The sequence below is a fragment of the Mandrillus leucophaeus genome, unplaced genomic scaffold (assembly GCF_000951045.1).
Source record: "Mandrillus leucophaeus isolate KB7577 unplaced genomic scaffold, Mleu.le_1.0 Scaffold69, whole genome shotgun sequence".
Lineage (NCBI taxonomy): Eukaryota > Metazoa > Chordata > Mammalia > Primates > Cercopithecidae > Mandrillus > Mandrillus leucophaeus.
In genome coordinates this window covers 1,622,391-1,642,472 of record NW_012107474.1, presented here as the reverse complement: position 1 = coordinate 1,642,472, position 20,082 = coordinate 1,622,391, and the positions used below count along the sequence as shown (strand labels likewise).

General features: G+C 47.8%; 1 protein-coding gene across 1 annotated transcript in view; it reads left to right on the top strand.

Annotated features, from left to right (window-relative positions):
- Positions 1–20,082, top strand: part of TRAPPC10 (trafficking protein particle complex 10) — a 53,578-nt gene that overhangs the window by 25,134 nt on the left and 8,362 nt on the right. The window contains exons 10-17 of the mRNA XM_012002526.1: positions 4,204–4,718; positions 5,851–5,992; positions 8,529–8,687; positions 9,544–9,650; positions 11,164–11,264; positions 13,255–13,381; positions 15,414–15,584; positions 19,647–19,824. Of these exons, the coding sequence (XP_011857916.1) occupies positions 4,204–4,718; positions 5,851–5,992; positions 8,529–8,687; positions 9,544–9,650; positions 11,164–11,264; positions 13,255–13,381; positions 15,414–15,584; positions 19,647–19,824 (1,500 nt within the window). The remainder of the gene's footprint in view (positions 1–4,203; positions 4,719–5,850; positions 5,993–8,528; positions 8,688–9,543; positions 9,651–11,163; positions 11,265–13,254; positions 13,382–15,413; positions 15,585–19,646; positions 19,825–20,082) is intronic.

The window sequence follows — 20,082 nt, the reverse complement described above, 5'->3', positions numbered from 1 at the left end:
AAGCCAAACTCTAGACCACATTGGATCTTCTAAATATAAGGACAGTCTCTTAACCACACCCAAAGAATTAATAAGGTTCTGATACCTACTAAGTAGGCCATATTCACATTTCCCTAATCGTCTGAAAATATTTTTATAAATCATTTTTAATGGAGTCCAACAGGATATCACATATTACATGTGGTTGTTAGCTCTCAGTTCTCTTTTAATTTTAAAAAAAAGTTCTGCCTGTAATCCCAGCACTTTGGGAGGCCGAGGCGGGCGGACCACAAGGTCAGGAGATCGTAGCCATCCTGGCTAACACGGTGAAACCCCATCTCTACTAAAAATACAAAAAGAAATTAGCCGGGCGTGGTGGCGGGCGCCTGTAGTCCCAGCTACTTAGGAGGCTGAGGCAGGAGAATGGTGTGAGCCCGGGAGGCGGAGCTTGCAGTGAATCGAGGTCATGCCACTGCACTCCAGCCTGGGCAACAGAGCGAGACTCCATCTCAAAAAAAAAAGTTCTTCCCATCTCTTTTTCTTTTTCTTCTTCTTCTTCTTTTTTTTTTTTTTTTTTTTTTTTAAGACAGAGTCTCGCTCTGTCGTTCAAGCTGGAGTGCAATTGTGTGATATTGGCTCACCTCAACCATCATCTTCCGGGTTCAAGCAATTCTCCTGCCTCAGCCTCCCAAGTAGTTGGGATTGTGGGCACCTGCCACCATCCCTGCTAATTTTTTGTATTTTTAGTAGAGACAGTGTTTCGCTCTGTTGGCCAGGCTGGTCTCAAACTTCTGACCTCAGGTGATCCACCCACCTCAACCTCCCAAAGGGCTGGGATGACAGGTATAAGCCACCACACCTGATCCTTTTCTTCACTTTTTAAGACAGAGCCTTTTTTTTTTTTAATATAACAGCATTATTGTGATATTCACAAACTACATAATTCACTCATTTGAAGTTTATAATTCAATGGCTTTTAGTCTGTTTCAGAAATGTGTGCAACTGTTACCACAGTCAGTATTGTTTTGTTTTTTTCTTTTTGGCAATCTTGCTCTGTCGCCTGGGCTGGAGTGCAGTGGTGCGATCCCAGCTCACTGTAGCCTCAACCTCGCGGAGTCAAGAGATCTTCTTACTTTGGCTTCCCAAGTGGCAGGGACCACAGGTGTGGCAACCACACCCAGCTATTTTTTGTCTTCTCTGTCACCCAGAGAATCATGCAGTGGCATTATTGTAGCCCACTGCAACCTCTGCTTTTTGAGCTGAGTTGCTCCTCCCGCTTCCACCTCCCGTGTAGCTTGGACTACAGGAGCACGCCACCACGCCTGGCTAATTTTTGTATTTTTAGTAGAGACAGGGTTTTGCCATATCGCCCAGGCTCCTGAGCTCAAGGAATCTATACACCTCGGTCTCCCAAAGTGCTGGAATTACAAGTGTGAGCCACTGTGCCTGGCCACCACAGTCAATTTTGAAACATATTTATCACCCTAAAAAGAAACGCCGCACTTAACCCCGCCACCCCCTTCCTGCAGCCACGAATCTGCTCTCTCTCTCGATTCCTATTCTGGAGGTTTCATGCAAATACAGGTGGAGTGTCCCTAATCTGGAAATCTGCAGTGTTTTAAAATTCAAGACTTTTTGAGGACCAGCATGACTCTCAGAGGAAATGCTTATTGGAACATTTTGGAGTTTTAGATTAGGGCTGCTCAACAGCATGTCATGCAAACATTCCCAGATTCACAACCATCAGAAGTCTAGAACGCTTCTGGTCCCAGTCATTTTGGATAAGGGATACTCAACCTGTAGAATCTGTCAACCTAAATCGTACACATAGGGAGTCTCTCTACAAAATGGTATTTATTTGGAAATAGGGCATTGCAATGCCATATACGGGCCATAGTAAACTATGTGCATATTCAGGAAGGGGCTTTAAAGGGAAAATGAGGATTACATCACTGGTTTGGGGTGGTGGTTCTCGGCCGCAAGGATCAGCGGGGTGACGCCAGTCAGGGTTGGACAGCAGTTGCTGAGCAGATGTCTTGGTGGAAGAGTGTTTCGTATAAGGTTGCAGTGGCCTTTCTGCAAGGCTGTGGTGTTTGCAGACTCTTTGTGAAGTTTTTTGTTATCACGCATTCATGCATGAGAGTCCTCCCTTCATAGCCTTCTCTGGCTCTATTAGTCAAGGTTTTGTTGTTGTTTTTTAGCACAAGTGACTCCCTTTTGATTCTGACAACTTTCACACGTGGTCCAATGTGTGGTGGTTTGTGGCTGAGTTCTTGACTGACCGTCATGTTTTCAAGGCTCATCTGTGTTGTGGCCTGTGTCAGTGCTTCATGTCCTTTCATTGCTGAATCCTCCAAGCCAGTTGTCCTACAGGCTGGCCTGCCTTCTGGAATTTGTCTCAGTGTTTCCTCATAGGAGCATCTAAATGGAAGTTAGAGTCACGTTAATTGTTTTGGAAAATATACTTGTAGATCATGCTGTGTGGTAAGATTAAATTTATTGCGAAGCTGAGCTCCTCACCTTAGTTTTGAAGTGTGCCTATTTAAGGTGGTTACTGTGTTACTCTACTCGGGCTAACATAAACAACAGGTGTTTACTTTCTCACAGTGCTGGAGGCTGGAAGTCTGCTATCAGGGTGCCGCAGGGTCGGTTTCTGGTGAGGGCTCCCTTCCCGGGTTGGAGACAGCTGCCTTCTCGCCTTGTCCTCACATGGTGGGAAAGAAGAGAGAGCAAGCTGTCTGATGACTCTTCTTAAAGGACAGTAATCTCATCATGCGTGCCCCACCCTCACAATCTCATCTAACCCCAGGCACCTCGCAGAGCCCGGTTCCAAATACCGTCACACAGTCTCATCTAACCCCAGGCACCTTGCAGAGCCCGGTTCCAAATACCATCAGGTTGGGGGTTAGCGTTTCAGCACATGCAAGTTGGGGAACACAGTAGTTCAGTCATAGCCATGACTAACTGCTTGAAAACCAGAAGTTTCAGGGTCAGGTTGATGTGGTTATTGACTGCTGGCGTGTATTCATGTATCGGCATCTGCGGCCTGGTGTGGTGGCTCATACCTGTAATCCCAGCACTTTGGGAGGCCGGGGCAGGCAGATCGCTTGAGGTCAGAAGTTTGAGACCAGCCTGGGCAACATGGCGAAACCCTGTCTCTACAAAAAGTTAGCCAGATGTGGTGGCAGGTACCTGTAGTCCCAGCTACCCAGGAGGCTGAAGTGGGAGGATTACTTGAGCCCAGGAGGACTGGGCTGTAGTGAGCCAGGATGGTGCTACTGTACTGTTGCCTGGGTGACAGAGCGAGACCCTGTCTCAAAGAAAGGGGGAAATGAGATCCATCTGGATGGGTTTCTCAGAAGCATCATGACATTAGTTTGGCTTTGTAGAGTCTTTAACATGCCCAAACTGATTGTTGCTAGAGCCATGACCACATCTGCTGCTTTGTATTTGAGACTATTTGAGTTGTGATTTTCCTGCCAACGTTCCTTGGTATCTCTATATGAATAAAATATTCCACAATTGTTTACTGTTTCTCATGATCTGTGGCATCAGTCTTGGCACGTCCTTTAGTTGATGAATATTTAATAAATACTTAACTGGTCAGTTCTGCAGCCTTGTGGATTTTCTAGACAAAACTAGGGTACTTACAGTTTGGTCAGAGTGAGATGGGCCCAGAGAGAGCATTAGGCTCTCACTTCAGCAGCGACTGACCTGGCTGGTAGCTACCGTCCTGAGCCTGGGGGCACAAAGGGGTCCTTGTTTAATCGGCTGACTTGGTAGACTGGCAAACACCTGGGGTTTATTTCCACATTACAGCAGGGCACTTGGGCATCTCCACTGAGCATGTTTTTAAGTAGGTGAGAAAATATTGGAATCTCTTGAAAAGAGCTCTAGAAATTAGACTACTTACAAATTTTAGTTTGGAATTGAGAGGTAGTTGACCTGTATTTCTCTTAGGTTTGTCAAAGCAGACTTGAGAAGGTTGACTTCTGTACATTTTATGATTTCTAGGCATTACGTAGGTATTTGTTAATATTTTGCTTTTGACACAATAACTTTTGGGGGGTGTGAAGATGGCAAGAGGCTGGGCTTGGCTGTTCTGCACGTCACTGCTGCTTGCTCCAGTACGCTCTTAGTAATCTTACTGTGTCCACGGCCTGCTGCCGCTTACTGCCAGGAAGTGTGACCTGGGGAGTAAGTTACGATAATGTCTGTTTACAGGTCATAAGATAGTGCTACCCATGCAGTCCTTTGCACAACTGCGAGATCTCCATTTTGATCCCTCCAATGCCGTGGTCCACGTGGGCGGTGTTCTGTGCATTGAGATAACCATGTACAGCCAGATGCCTGTGCCCGTTCATGTGGAGCAGATTGTGGTCAATGTCCACTTCAGCATTGAGAAAAACAGCTACCGGAAGACTGCGGAGTGGCTTACCAAGCACAAGACGTCCAACGGGATCATTAACTTTCCACCCGAGACCGCACCTTTCCCTGTATCCCAAAACAGTTTGCCCGCCCTGGAGCTGTATGAGATGTTTGAGAGAAGCCCATCTGATAACTCCTTGAACACGACTGGGATTATCTGCAGAAACGTCCACATGCTCCTGAGAAGGCAGGAGAGCAGCTCCTCTCTAGAGATGCCCTCGGGGGTGGCTCTGGAGGAGGGGGCCCACGTGCTGAGGTGCAGCCACGTGACCCTGGAACCAGGGGCCAACCAGATAACCTTCAGGACTCAGGTATGCGTTCCGGGTGGGAACTTGACTTTCAAGTTTGTGAAGAAGGGCCATGGAGCTTGCAGGAACTGTCTGGAGTGTGGTGAGAACTGAGTAGAGTCCTTCGTTCTCCTGACCCTGTTTTTGTCTCTGTCCTTATACAAAAATACACTGATGTTTTCTTTCGTATCTATACAATTTTCTGACAGTCGATACATTTTGAGTGAAGTTCTTAACATAGATATTTGTTCTTAGATTAAGTTAGCTTTTTAACTCATTGGATTATTGGATTCAGTTAGCTTTTTCCCCTGCGTATGAAAATATACACCCTCGTTAAAATGAGGTTTCAAGAAGGTGGTACACTTTCCCGCTCAACCTTATTTTCCCTTTGTGGCTGGCTGGGTGTCAAAACTGGTGTTTCTCACCCACTCTAACATGAAGTTTTCTCTGACACAGGATGTCCTGTAAGTTGCACTAACCTAACAGGATTTGGCCTGTGGAAAGTACAGCTGTTTGTCACGCTTTTAGTCTAGAGCAGGGCTTAAATCTCTGCTGAATGTCTCTACTAAATACACCTGTCAAAGAAAATGCCACAGGCCAGCACGGTGGCTCACGCCTGCAATCCCAGCACTTTGGGAGGCCAAGGCGGGCGAATCACGAGGTCAGGAGATCGAGACCATCCTGGCTAACACGGTGAAACCCCGTCTCTACTAAAAATACAAAAAACTAGCCGGGCATGGTGGTGGCGCCTGTAGTCCCAGCTACTCGGGAGGCTGAGGCAGGAGAATGGAGTGAACCCGGGAGGCGGAGCTTGCAGTGAGCCGAGATGGCGCCACTGCACTCCAGCCTGGGCGACAGAGCGAGACTCTGTCTCACAGAAAAAAAAGAATGCCACAAATACAGTTTATAAAGTTGAAAATACCTTATTAAAGTTAAATTTAAGCATCAGTTACTCAGAAAATCATGAATTGAGAGATTCTGAGGGCCTTCTGAAGAGGCCCTCAGAGGTTTGGGCACAAGAGCAGGGGGTACAAGAGAGAAGGAAGTACAGGCCTTTCTGTAGTTGAGAGAGAACACAGCACAGCACTACCGCAGGGAGCTCCTAACTACAAAACTGGGCTGACGTGGTTTCAGATGCCTGATGTTTTGACTCTAGGCCAAGGAACCTGGAACATACACACTCAGGCAGCTGTGCGCCTCGGTGGGCTCCGTGTGGTTCGTCCTCCCTCACATCTACCCCATTGTGCAGTACGACGTGTACTCGCAGGAGCCCCAGCTGCACGTGGAGCCGCTGGCTGGTGAGTGTGGTCCCCAGCCCTTCAGGAGGTGCGCTGCAGGGGCGATTCTGAGGAGACCTGCTGAGATGCCAGGCTTCTCGTAGTTTTTAGCCATGTCTGCCTTTAAGAGGTATTTTGGGTAACATAATGGGAAATTTGCCTGGGAACTAGCCGACTCCTCTTTTGTTTATCTGAATATTTGCTTTCCTATAATTGCTTTTTCATATTTAATAAACATGGTGTATCTGAAAATAAGAAACATAGAAGAATTAACTCTGAGAGTGGAAAAAAGAAACTCAAGGTGTTTTTTCTATTGGCTCCCTCAACCTAATAATCAGTGCAGAGGACTTCTGGACCTAAATGTGCAGGGATTTCCCCCTGCCAGCAAGCAAGCAGTCAGCCCTGCAGCGGGGTCCTGCAAATCTGTTCTGACCCTGTCTACTGGAGCTGGTGTCAGACGTCACAGGGTGAGGGCTCAGTCCCCAAGACAGTCCCCCACTTCCCATGCCAGCCGCCAGCCCAGGGTTCTTTTACTTGTGCTTCTGACCGACTAGCTAGAAATCAGGGCTCCCACAACCCCCTTTCAGGGGTTGAAGAATTTGTTAGAACGGCTCACAGAACTCAGGGAAACACGTTGACTGGATTATGATAAAGGATATAGATGAAGAAGTGCAGAGGATGAGGTATTGGGAAAGGGATGCAGAGCTTCCACGCCCTCCCTGGGTGCCACCCTCCAGGAATCTCCATGTGTTCAGCTGCCCGAAAGCTCTCCAGACCCTGTCCTTTGGTTTTTATGGAAGCGACATTACACAGGCACGATCAGTTACACCACTGGCCACTGATGAGCAAGGCGACCTTCAGCCCCTCTTTCCTCCCTGGAGGTTGGGTGGCACTGCTGAAAGGCCCAACCCTCTGATCCTGCCCTGATCACTCTGGTGACCAGTCCCCATCTTGGAGCTACCTTGGAGCTGCCAGCCTCCAGTCATCTCATTAGCCTACAAAAAGACATCACTTCGGAGATTGTGAGGAATTTGGAAGCTAGTGCGCCTGGAAATGGGCTGAAGACCACACGTGTGTTTCACAGGGTCACATTAGCCAAGTAGCAGCTCATGTCTACCACGGTTTCATAAATGTGTATATAATTTCCTGCTTAGAAGTACGTCTCAAATGCCAAACACTAGATTTAGTTATGATCTATACTCAGATCCCAGCACTTTGGGAGGCCAAGACTTTGAGACCAGCATGGGCAAGCCAGTCGGGGCAGGATGACAAAACCCCATCTCTACAAAGTTAAAAAATGAAGTAAATTAGCCAGGTGTAGCGATGCGCCATGGCCTCTAGTCCCAGCTGCAGGCTGGAGCCTCAGCTTCCTGACCCAGGAGTTTGAGGCTGCAGGGAGCTGTGATTGTGCCACTGCTCTCCACCCTGGGTAACAGAACAAAACTCCATCTCTTTAAAAAAAAAAAAAAAAGTTTTCCTTTGAAAGGGATGATTAAACTTGTCCATCTGGCATGGCATTTGAGAAATTCAAAGCTATTGTCCTTTCTGATAAGTTCTAAAATTGGAAGGAGTTGCTGTAAACAAATGATTGCAGAACATGTGGCAACTGAACAAGAGTGAGTGAATGTCTCCTTTGTTCAGGCTAGGAACAATTTATTTATTTGCCTGTTTCTTCTATTTGGAAGAAAAAATCACAAAGAGCATTTTTCTGTTATTCCCCCATTCTCCCTGTTTTTCCGCATTCGTGCCTCTTGCATGGCCACCAGCAAAGGCTGTCAGATGTGAGACACAGCAGTTGGTCTCTCCAGTGATTCTTCCATCGGAACGTTGTGTAGAGAAGCTGAACTTGATTCCTGCAGGGGAGCTGAAGCACCAGCCAGCAGGCCCTGCCCTCCCCATGGCCCAGTGTCTGCAGTGCCAGGCTCATGGCCTGGCTCCTGCTTCCCGCCTAGTGTCCGCTGTCTCTGTCCACTCTACCCCGAGTCCTGGTATCTTGCCTGCCTTCTGCCTTCCCTGCGACAGGATTCTCAGAGGCCTCAGCTCACTCCTGCCCCTCACTGCTGTCTGGGAGTGAGGGGGGCCACCTGACTGCTGACTGTTCTTAACCCAAAAGCCTGTGGCCTGAAGCTGAAAAAGCCAGAGAATGTCTTGAATATTTGAACAACACCAACACAGTCAAGTTTTGTTTACAGTCTTTTCTTAAGCTTCATTATCTGATTCTCTCCTACTGCTTATTGGCAGGCAAATTTTGTGACCCTCGGAGACATAGTCATGATCATAATCCCTGACTTGCTAAACCCAGATGGGGATAAGACTCCTTGACTCACAGAATTCTTTTTTCCCCAGCAAGGTTCTCCTTCAGCCCTGTGGTCCACATCATTGAGATGAAAAGTTAGGGCAGAAGGGAATGGAAATAGAGGGAATTCATGGAGATCCCAAAGGAGCAAATCTTTCATAGTAAATAAAAGAAACAGAGCCCCCTTTCACCCCATTGTAGGCCCTGAGTTGCTGTCTTCTGGTTGGCAGTGGTGCTGAGCCGTGATCTCTTTTCCTTTAGATAGCCTTCTGGCAGGCATTCCTCAGAAAGTCAAGTTCACTGTCACTACCGGCCATTATACCATAAAGAATGGAGACAGCCTGCAGCTGAGCAATGCAGAAGCCATGCTTATTCTGTGCCAGGCGGAGAGCAGGGCCGTGGTCTACTCCAACACGAGAGGTGAGGTGCTGACCACCCAGGCCCGAGGAGGACGCCCACCTTGCCCTGCGCTGTGTGGGTGTGAGGGTGAGCCTGGCCTTGCTGCCGTCCTGCTGAGTGCCCCTCAACAGTGTCTGGAGTCAGTGTTCCATAGGAGCACAATAGCCTGGTGCCTGTGCTGGGGTCCCATTTGAGGTGGTAAACCGACAGTGGTTCACACGCTGAGTGGCCAAGCAGTGCTTGCCTGACGGAGGATAGAAGATGTGGCATCACGTTGCACGGCGATGCCTGCCAGACCCTGTCCACCCCGGGCTGGCCCTGCTCCCGAGAAGCAAAAGCAGAGCAGCCCTCGTCGGTGCTGCTGAGAGCCCTGAGCACTCCATCCTCCCAGCCCCAGCCATGAAGAAGGGGAAGGGGAGGACCCTGACCCCCTGGGGGTGGGGGTGGATCTGCAGATGAGACGGAATGGGAGAAGGTCATGCAGGGACATAACGTAGGGCTTGGGTGGGCCCTGTGGGAAATGTCCTTTTCCTGTCTTCAGCTTGTGAGCAATGATGGGTCTGGGCTCCTGCCTGCCGGCTTTCACACTGGGCCGCTCTGTCCTAGGGGCTTTGTTCTTGAGTTTGCCTGCCAGGTGCGCAGGAGCGGGAGAGGTTGAGCGGTGGCCTCACTGCTGGGCCATCACCTGCTGTAAGGAAAAGGACAAGTGAAACCGAGAGAACAGCTTTGAAGTGACTTTTTCTGTCTTTCGCAGAACAGTCTTCTGATGCCGCGCTCCGGATTCAGTCCTCCGACAAGGTCACGAGCATCAGTCTGCCTGTTGCGCCTGCATACCATGTGATCGAATTTGAACTGGAAGTTCTCTCTTTACCTTCAGCCCCAGCACTCGGAGGGGAGAGTGACATGCTGGGGATGGCAGAGCCCCACAGGAAGCATAAGGACAAACAGAAAACTGGCCACTGCATGGTTACCACAGACCACAAAGTGAGTCGGGGCAGTGGAGGAGCTTAGCTTGTGGGGCCTCCCCGCCCGCCCACCTGCTGGGAAAGGCGATGTAGTGATGCCTGCTGGTAGCCTGGCTCCTTCCGATTCCTGACGCCCTGGCTGTGTGGTTAGCAGTTCTGTGAATCACCCTTTCTTAGATAAGGGGTGCACTTTTTGCAAGGACAGAGGCAAGCCAGCTCTACCTTTCCCTCTCAGTTCCAGGGGCCAGGGAGTTCCCTGTAAGAGGTTAGGGCCGGCCTAGGCATGAGGGGCATCAGACTTGGGTCATGTCTATTTGACCAGTGACGAGGCCAGAGGAGGACTGTGTCATGTGTGCCTCGGTGTCTGTCCACTGAAACATCATAAGCTCAGCCGGGGAGGAGCTGTCTCGTTTTAGGCTTTGGTGCTGGTACTCATTGACAGTTACTTGAGAAAGATGTGATTTCGGTCCCAGATCCATAGGAAATCAGCTCATGGAATGTGTCACTACATCATGTTACTCAGGGTGTGCCCAAGTCTTGTAGCCCAGAAATCAATCCTGAGGGCTCTAAAACAGCCCGAGGGTCGCAGTAGATGCCCAAGAGCAGTGGGGGAAAAAGGGCAAGGAGTGCCATCTTTCCAAAGCACGAAGTTACCAGACAAGTCCACACCTGAAGAAGAATGTTGTAATGTTCAGTTTTTGAAGATACCTGAGGAAGTGTCTTTCCCTTAACTCACACAGACGTTCACCATTCGCGAAGGTAGCGCTCAGCTCAGCAGGAATGTGCAGCGCTGGTGGCACCTGTGCTGTGTGCCCGAGTATCCCGCTCTTCCCTAGCACTGGCGGCACCTGTACCGGGTGCCCGAGTATCCCGCTGTTTCCTGGCGCTGGCGGCACCTGTGCCGTGTGCCGTGTTATCCTGCTTTTCCCTGGCATTGGTGGCACGCACGCTGCGTGCTGGGGTATTCACCTCTTCCCTGTGGGGAATAAGGCTTGAGACTTGCTTCATTCCTGCCCTTAAGGGATGTAATATCTTTGTCCTCCCTGTGCCCCTAAACTGATTTGGTTTTCAGTTACATATTCAACCTCACATGGATTAAATGCTTAGATAACTCATTAAATATGGAGTACTCATTGACTAATGTCATCTGGAAATATATGACTGAAAGCACTGTGTCAAAACCCTGTGCACATTGAAACATGGCTCTGTGGTCCTGCGTTTATGGGAGCAGCAGGTGGGTCTGTTGCTTAGGGGATGGCTGTGCTCTTCCGCCATTGAGATGATTCTGGTGACGGGTGCACGTCTTGCCAGTTCTGTGTTCGTTTCTCTTGTCTCTAGACTTAGTGTCCTATTTCTCGTTGGTTTGTGTATGTGTTAGGTAAGGCTTTGCTTCCTGGATAACGAGTGGTGGAAGCCATAATAAAATGACTAGGGTGTGGGCAGGCACTGTAGGTGTATCTGGGCAGCAGTGGTGGTGGCTGTGCTGTCCGTCGGGCGAGTGGTCAGAGAGTGTCTTTGTGCTTCCTCCTCAGGTGTCAATTGACTGCCCGTGGTCCATCTACTCCACGGTCATTGCACTGACCTTCAGTGTGCCCTTCAGGACCACGCACGCCCTGCTGTCTTCAGGAACACGGTAACAGAGACGTGGTGTGCAGGCCCTGGCTGGTTTCCCAGGACTCTTCTAAGCGGAGGTTCCTAATGTTCAAAGCTGGCCTTCGTGATGACAAAGGATGTCTTCTTATGTGACCACAAGGCCATTGTTCGTCTCTTAAAATTACAATTCCCTGGTGCCCTATGATACCCAGTTCATATTCAGATTTTCCCAACTGTCTGAAAATGACCTTTTATAGTTGGTTTGTGTGACTTGGGATCCAAAATCTCCATCAGACCACTAGATCTCTGTTCATCTTTTCTTCCCTGTTTTCAAGCCATCGACTTATTCACACGCAGGCCAGGTTTCCTCTGGAGGCCCACCTTTCTGGATCTGGCTGGATTTGTTTAACTAATTCCCCTGTCCCTGTATCTCTTGTCAGTTGCCTACAACCTCTAGAACAGGAACTTTTAAGCTCAGCATGAGTGACATTTTGGGCCAGATAACTCTGTTGTAGGGGCTGTCCTGTGTGCTGTAGGGTGTTGAGCAGCACCCCAGGCTCTCCCACGAGATGCCAGTAGCACTCCCCACCCCCAGGTGTGGCAGCCACAGATGTCTGTAGACACTGCCCAGTGTCCTCTGGGTGGGGCGGACTTGCCTCAGTGCCGCCCTAAAGGCTTGAGTAGACTCCGATTCTGCTTTGAGGCAGGCGGGGCTGTGTGCTTCCTGTTGACTGCACGGGGGGCCCACGGTGTCCAGGTGCCCCACCTTAGTGACGGTGCTAGCATTGATCACTGCGCTCGGGATGCTGGCCTGGCCTCTGCCCGCAACTTTTTATCCATTGACGATGTTTGGATAATTTGGAAACAAAAATGTCAGAACCATGTTTAGAATGGAACATTATACTAGCAGCTTTTCTTCCCCTTCAAATCACAGCAAAGGGAGCTGTAGATATTAATGGTTAAAAACATCAATAATCTCTAAAAGAACCTTATTAAAAAATTTTTCATCTGGGCACGGTGGCTCACGCCTGTAATCCCAGTACTTTGGGAGGCCGAGGCAGGCGGATCACGAGGTCAGGAGTTCAACACCCGCCTGACCAACATAGCAAAACCCCATCTCTACTAAAAATACAAAAATGAGCTGGGCATTGTGGTATGCACCTGTAATCCCAGTACTCTGGAGACTGAGGCAGGAGAATTGCTTGAACCCGGGAGGTAGAGGTTGCATTGAGCCAAGATCGTGTCATTGCACTCCAGTCTGGGCGACAAGAGCAATACTCTGTCTCAAAAAATAATAACTATTATTATTATTTTTCAAAGCTTTGCATGTAATGGAAATGGAGATAAGCCCCGCCTTTCAGCTCTCAATGGAGAGTCTTTACCTCTAATGAGGAGGGCCACTGCTCTCTCCCTGTGGCTCCCCATAGGCCAGTGAGGGTGACCAGCCATGATCACTTTATAATAAGGCTGGTCAGAAACTATATTCTTTCTTCCATTTTCTCACAGAAATCGCCTCTTTAAAAATGTTTGTTTATTATTATTTGTTATTTTTTTGAGACGGAGTCTCGCCCTGTCACCGGGCTGGAGTGCAGTGGCACGATCTCAGCTCACTGCAACCCCTGCCTCCTGGGTTCAAGCGATTCTCATACCTCAGCCTCCTCAGTAGCTGGGATTACAGAATTACAGACACGTGCCACCATGTCTGGCTAATTTTTGTATTTTTAATAGAGATGGGGTTTCACCATGTTGGCCAGGATGGTCTCGATCTCCTGACCTCATAATCTGCCCACCTTGGCCTCCCAAAGTGCTGGGATTACAGGCGTGGGCCACCGTGCCCAGCCAAAAAGGTTTATTTTTTTCTGACACTTTTTAGTGTGAAATCTGAAGGAGAAACATATGCAACAACGTAGCTTACTTTGCTTTGCTGCTTTTTTGATTCCCTAGACAGAGAGGGTCTCCTTAACAAAGCTAAGATATATTTAATAAAGTTCTTACATATCAAAATAATACTTCTTGTTTTTCCGCTTTAGGAAATATGTTCAAGTTTGTGTCCAGAATTTGTCAGAACTTGACTTTCAGCTGTCAGATAGTTATCTTGTAGATACCAGTGATAGTACCGACCTGCAACTAGTACCACTGAACACGCAGTCCCAGCAGGTAAACATTGTGTAGACCTGAGCATAACTTCTCAACAGAGAACCGGAGTGTACGGAAATGATGTAGTATGTGTTGCGATCGAGCCTTTAGATAGAACAGCTGCACTGCTGATGAATAAAGGCTCCTGTGCAGCTCCTCCGGCTGCCCTGAGGCTGGATCGGGGCTTGCTGCTGAGTAAGTGGGTGGCTGGATGGATGAATTCTTCTTTTTAGAAGAATTAAATCTGAAACTGGTCCCACTGTATGCATAGATGTGTGCAGGTACAAGCTTCTGTTTGAACGCACTGTTGATTGCATGGGCATTGCTCCACTCTGCCTGGAGCGTGATGCCTGCCAGTGCCAGAGCGATGGTGTCCGACACGTCGGTGCTTTGTAAAAGAGCCATGCTCGTGCCTGCATCTGGACCTTGCTTTTTCTGTTTATGCCTCGCTGCCTGGCTGAATCTTGACCTTGCTTTTTCTGTTGATTTTTCACATATGTTTTTAGGCAGTAAATGCTGAGTGTTTAGAGCTCGAAGGCTTTCTTTATGTATGTCTGAATCTTCAGCATTTTCAAAGGATTCTCCCCCACTAATCCATTAGCTCTTTCAGATAGTCCTGGAGCTTGTCACTGTGCTTTTAGGTGTGGACTCTACATGTAATAGAGGTGTTCAACCCATACATCAGGTTGTGCTGGTTCCTAAAATAATTTAAATATAAAATAATTGGCTGGATGTAAAGACTTACTTTTTATTTTGTTTTTTAAATTTTTATTTATCTTTTTTTGAGATGGAGTTTCGCTCTTGTCACCCAGCCTGGAATGCAATCGTGTGATCTTGCCTCACTGCAACCTCTGCCTCCTGGGTTCAAGCAATTCTTCTGTCTCAGCCTCCCAAGTAGCTGTGATTACAGGCGCCCGCCAACACACCCAGCTAATTTTTGTATTTTTAATAGAGCCGTGGTTTCACCATGTTGGTCAGGCTGGTCTTGAACTGCTGACCTCAGGTGAACCACCCACCTTGGCCTCCTAAAGTGTTGGGATTACAGCCATGAGCCACCACCTCTAGCCAAGATGTACTTTTTAATTAATTGATGATATATTCCCCTGTTTTGGAGCTGCATGGGATATGCTATATATTAATTAATATCCATTAATATCCTTTGGGCATGGTGGCTCACACCTGTGATTCCAACATTTTGGAAGGCCCAGGTGGGTGGATCACTTGAGCTCAGGAGTTTGAGATCAGGCTGAGCAACATAGCAAACCCCATCTCTACAAATACAAAAATTAGTCAGGCATGGTGGCACACACTTGTATTCCCAGCTACCCAGGAAGCTGAGGTGAGAAGATCTCTTGAACCTGGGAGGTTGGGCTGCAGTGAGCTGTGATCACGCCATGGCACTCCAGCCTGGGTGACAGAGTGAGACCCTGTCTCTAAAAAAAGGGGAAAAAAAAATTGATGGGGCGCGGTGGCTCACAGCTGTAATCCAAGCACTTTGGGAGGCCGAGGCAGGTGGATTGCCTGAGCTCAGGAATTCAAGACCCTCTTGGGCAACACGGGGAAACCCCATCTCTACTAAAATTAAAAAAAAAAGTTAGCTGGGCATGGTGGCATGCTTCTGTAATCCCAGCTACTCGGGAGGCTGACACAGGAGAATCACTTGAACTCAGGAGGCAGAAGTTGCAGTGAGCCGAGATCATGTCACTGCACTCCAGCCTGGGCGACAGAGGGAGACTCCGTTTCAAAAAGAAAAAAAAAAAAATTAAGCTACTTTTTAATGATCTCATGTGATATAAAACTTATGGAATCATAAAAAATTAAAGATTTACCAATTTTGTACAATCTTCTGCTGGGACAAGGCCAGGCAAAGGGAGTTAGGGCAGGGACAGGTGCTGTGGGGCCTAAAGCAGCGTGCACAGGCGTGCTGTGAGGCAGAGGCCTGCCCATGGTGTCTGCTCAGCACCCTTCGCATGGCATGTGTTTCGCTGCAGTGTCTGTGTTGTCTTTGCGGTTATGGTGCTGTGTGAACAGTGACCCCCGACTCTCTTTCCAGCCCATCTACAGCAAGCAGTCGGTGTTCTTCGTCTGGGAACTCAAGTGGACAGAAGAGCCTCCCCCTTCTCTGCATTGCCAGTTCTCTGTTGGATTTTCCCCAGCTTCTGAGGAACAGCTGTCTATCTCCTTAAAGCCGTATACTTACGAATTTAAAGTGGAAAATTTTTTTGTAAGTGATGTATTATTTTGGGAGGGTGCGGTGGAAAAATGAAAGGTGGCATTATGTTCTTTATAATCTGAAGAACTGAATAGACAGCTTCTGCCAACAGAATGAAGGAGCAGCTGGAGAAAAACAGTTGCTGGGGTAGTTGAATCATCGACTGTCTTTATTTTAGAACCCCAGGTCCTTCTCAAGTGACACATCTGAGATGCCCACACTCCTGGAGGCATCTCTAAGAGGAGTGTTTGTCATTTGGAAGGCCCAAAGACTCCTTTTTTCTTCTTTTTCCCTTTCTCATGTTGACTTAGTAACTCCCTGGAAATATTTCTTGGAGTCATTTCATCTTCGGGGGCATTGCTTTCTAAGGCACATCTCTAGTTTTTCAAAGAAAAGCTGAAAACTTGCTAGCTGAATATTGTGAAGATTTTCTTAGAACTTGTGCATCATGTTTTAGAAGCCAATTTGAGTGTGGAATGAAGAGTAGCCTTGAGCTAGGTGAGTAGGTAGAGGTGTGTGCTGTGTTCCTTTAGGGAGATTATTCGACTTAATGTTTTACAATTTTGTGATACTTCCTTTTCTTCTCTTTACTGTTTGAAATTGTCAAACCATGTTGATTTGAAGTGTTTGTCTTTATAGTTTTGATATTAGCAGTTTTTTTCTATCTTCTTCCAAACAAGACAAATTGTTTTGACCTTCATGTTTTATATAATGCCTTATTTAATACATTTAAATGAATAAATAAAATCACAAATTATTAAATAATAGTGTATATTATAATAATTTATATATAAATTATTTATTTATTTATGAGACAGGGTCTCACTCTGTCCCCCAGGCTGCAGTGCAGTGGCACAATCATAGCTCATGCAGCCTGGACCTTCTGGGCTCATGATCTTCCCACCTCAGCCTGCCGAGCAGCTGGGACCACAGGCATGTGTCACCACACCTGGCTCATGATTTTTCTTTTTATTTATTTATTTTTCTGAGACAGAGTTTTGCTCTTGTTGCCAGGCTTGAGTGCAATGGCACGATCTCAGCTCACCGCAACCTCTGCCTCCCAGGTGCAAGCAATTCTCCTGCCTCAGCCTCCCGAGTAGCTGGATTACAGGCATGCACCACCACACCCAGCTAATTTTTTGCGTTTTTAGTAGAGCCGGGCTTTCTCCATGTTGGTCAGGCTGGTCTCAAACTCCCAACCTGAGGTGATCTACCTGCCTTGGCCTCCCAAAGTGCTGGGATTACAGATGTGAGCCACTGCGCCCGGCCAAAGTACAGGTTTTTTTTGTTTTTGTTTTTGTTTTTTTGAGACAGAGTCTTGCTCTGTCTCCCAGGCTGGAGTGCAGTGGCGTAATCTTGGCTCACTGCACCCTCCACCCCTCTAGGTTTAAGCAGTTCTCTGCCTCAGCCTCTGGAGTAGCTGGGATTACAGGCGCGTGCCACCATGCCTGGCTAATTTTTTGTATTTTTAGTAGATATGAGGTTTCACCATCTTGGCCAGGCTGGTCTTGAACTCCTGACCTCGTGATCCACCCACCTCGGCCTCCCAAAGTGCTGGGATTACAGGCGTGAGCCACCATGCTCGGCCCAAAGTCTGGGTTTGTATGGGACCATATCTATTCAGTTCTCCTGGTAAAGACCTGAGTGGAATTTCTGGGTCATATGGGTAACTCTATGGTTAGCTTTTTGAGCAACTGCCAAACTTTTTCCAGAGGGCTCTACATTCCCACCAGCAACATAGTGGATTCCAGCTGGGACCCAGAGAGTCCCAGCTTCTGTGTGTCCTGCCAGCACTTGTCTCACTGTGTTTTTGGTTGTGGCCGTTCCAGTTGGCGGGCGTTTTCCCAGTGGCTAGTGATGTTGTGCTGCTTCTCGTGGGCATGTGGTCCATTTTTCTGCCTTCTTTGGAAGGATGTCTGTTCAACTCCTTTCCCCATGTTTAAATAGGGTTATTTGTTTTTTATTATTGAATTGTAAGTTCTTTGTATATCCTAGGTACCAGGTCCTTACGTATGATTTGCAAATATTTTCTTCCATTTGTTGTCCTTTGAAGCACAAAAGTTTTAAATTTTGTTGAAATCCAATTCAACTCTCTGTTTTATTGCTTGAATTTTTTGCTTTGGACCTAGAAAATCATTGCCTTTGGTCAAAAAGATTTTCTCCTGCATTTTCTTCCAAGATGTTCGTAATTTCAGCACTTATATTTAGGTCTGTGATCTACTTTGACTTAACTTTGTGTATGGTAAGAGGTAGGGTCCAAATTTGTTCTTTTCAAGTGACCCATCAGCTGTCCCTATCCCATCTGTCATAACGATGCTTTCCTCCCTGTGGGGTGACCCTGGCCTCGCTGTCAGAGACCAGCTGACCGTAAGTGCTCGCGTGTCGCTCTGAAGAGGCTCCGCGGTTCTGGTCACTGTGCCTGAGCTCCAGGTGCTGCCAGGTGAGGCCCCTGCTACTCACCCTGGGCTGTGCTTTCCCCCAGCCACTCTCCTTCCCAGATGCAGCTGAGAGCAGTGTTCAGGCACACGCAGGTCTCAGCACACCCCACTTTGTCCTACTGCAACTCTGGGTGTCCTTCAAGCCCTTAGGCAAGTCTGCATTCTTTGCTGGATTCAGAAACATTCACACTGTGCTCCAGCCAGAAGCTTCTCAGAAGGAGGAGGTATTTCAGGGGCCTCTAGCACAGCATTCCACTGCTTCAGTTCCCAGGACCTACGGGTATCCGGGCCCATGGCTGGCATTTTTGCATCTGTGTATTTGGGATCTTTTCTGCCCTATGGCTCAAGAACATCAGGAAGTCCCAGCATGGCCCCTGTTGAGACTGGTGGGAGTTTGTCCCATGTCCGAACAGAGGTAATTGGGGATTTGGTAGGAGATCACCTAGAAAGGCCACGCTCAGGACTGCTGTTTAGGCTGTGAACTCCCAGCAGACGACTTCATCTTGGCCTCAGACTCCAGACAGACACTTCTTAATATACTGAAATATCTTCTTTGAACGTTTTACAATGCCAATAGAACACTTTTAAGTCAAGTAATACTGTATTACACACATGCACGCGTGTGCACACACCCGCTTCCCTTCAGAAGTGGAGCTGCGCGAGCCCTTTTTCATCTTTGCGGTGGCGGATGAGTTGTGAGTGTTCGCCATGGGTGGTGGTAGAATGTTAAGCATGTTTGAATAACCACTGAGAATAGGTTGATTATGGAAAGAAAACATGGACAAAGCAGATTATGGACTGAATTGGGTTATACCAAGGAATTCCTGTTGCTTTTGCTAGTTGTAATAATAGCTTTGTGTTTTGGTAAGAAAAAGGCCTTAGTGTTTAGTAATGCATACTGAAGTAGATGGGGCAAAATAACAGGTTGTCTGAAATTTGCTTTATTTTTTTATCTTATTATTATTATTTTTTGAGACAGTCTTGCTCTGTCACCCAGGTTGCAGTGCAGTGGCGTGATCTCAGCTCACTGCAACCTTTGCCTCCTGGGTTCAAGGGAGTCTCCTGCTAAGTAATCCAAGTAGCTGGGATTACAGGCACCTACCACTGTACCCGGCTAATTTTTGTATTTTTAGTAGAGATGGGATTTCACCACGTTGGGCAGGCTGGTCTCAAACTCCTGGCCTCAATTAATCTGCCCACCTCGGCCTCCCAAAGTGCTGGTATTACAGGTGTGAGCCACCATGCCTGGCCTGAAATTCGCTTTAAATTACCTCAGGCAAATACAGAAATGTACATGGCTCGATCGGTGATGCTGAGGCATCAACATGCTGAGATCTTGGGATCCGGGTGATAGGCAGCGGGAGGGTCGCTGTGCTAGCCTTTCTTCCTGCAGTTGGAAATATTCATAATTTGAAGAAGGATGTTAAGGTTGGGGGTGTAGGACTTCCGAAAACATTGCATCTCCCATGGGAATTACTGAGAGTGAGTGGCCACAGTTGCTCTAAGGCCAGCCGAGCAGATAAGTGTCTTTCCTCAGCTCTCCAGGGTCTGCGGGCAGCTCTTCTTTTGCCTCTAGTTGCATTTCTTGAGAACAGTTAGGTACATTTCCTTTCTTTTCTCTCCCTTTCCTGCCCAGACATTATACAACGTGAAGGCTGAGATCTTTCCCCCTTCGGGAATGGAGTACTGCAGAACAGGCTCCCTCTGCTCCCTGGAGGTATTGATCACGAGGCTCTCAGACCTCTTGGAGGTGGATAAGGATGAAGCACTGACCGAATCTGATGAGCATTTTTCGACAAAGCTTATGTATGAAGGTAGGTGGTCTCAAACCCATGGGCTGAAGCAGTCCTCCCGCCTTGGCCTCCCAGAGTATTGGGATTACAGGTGTGAGGCACTGCACCCGGCCTATCTTGCATGTTGAGTGGTTCTTTTACCCAGGCATCATAGCATGACACCCTGTGCCATTAGTCACGTGAGAAGCATAGCTTCCTGAGTTGTGCAGATCTTCCAAATGGGGGCACCTTTCGTTTGACAATATTTTTTTAAAATCTGCATTTGTGATCTCTCAGGGA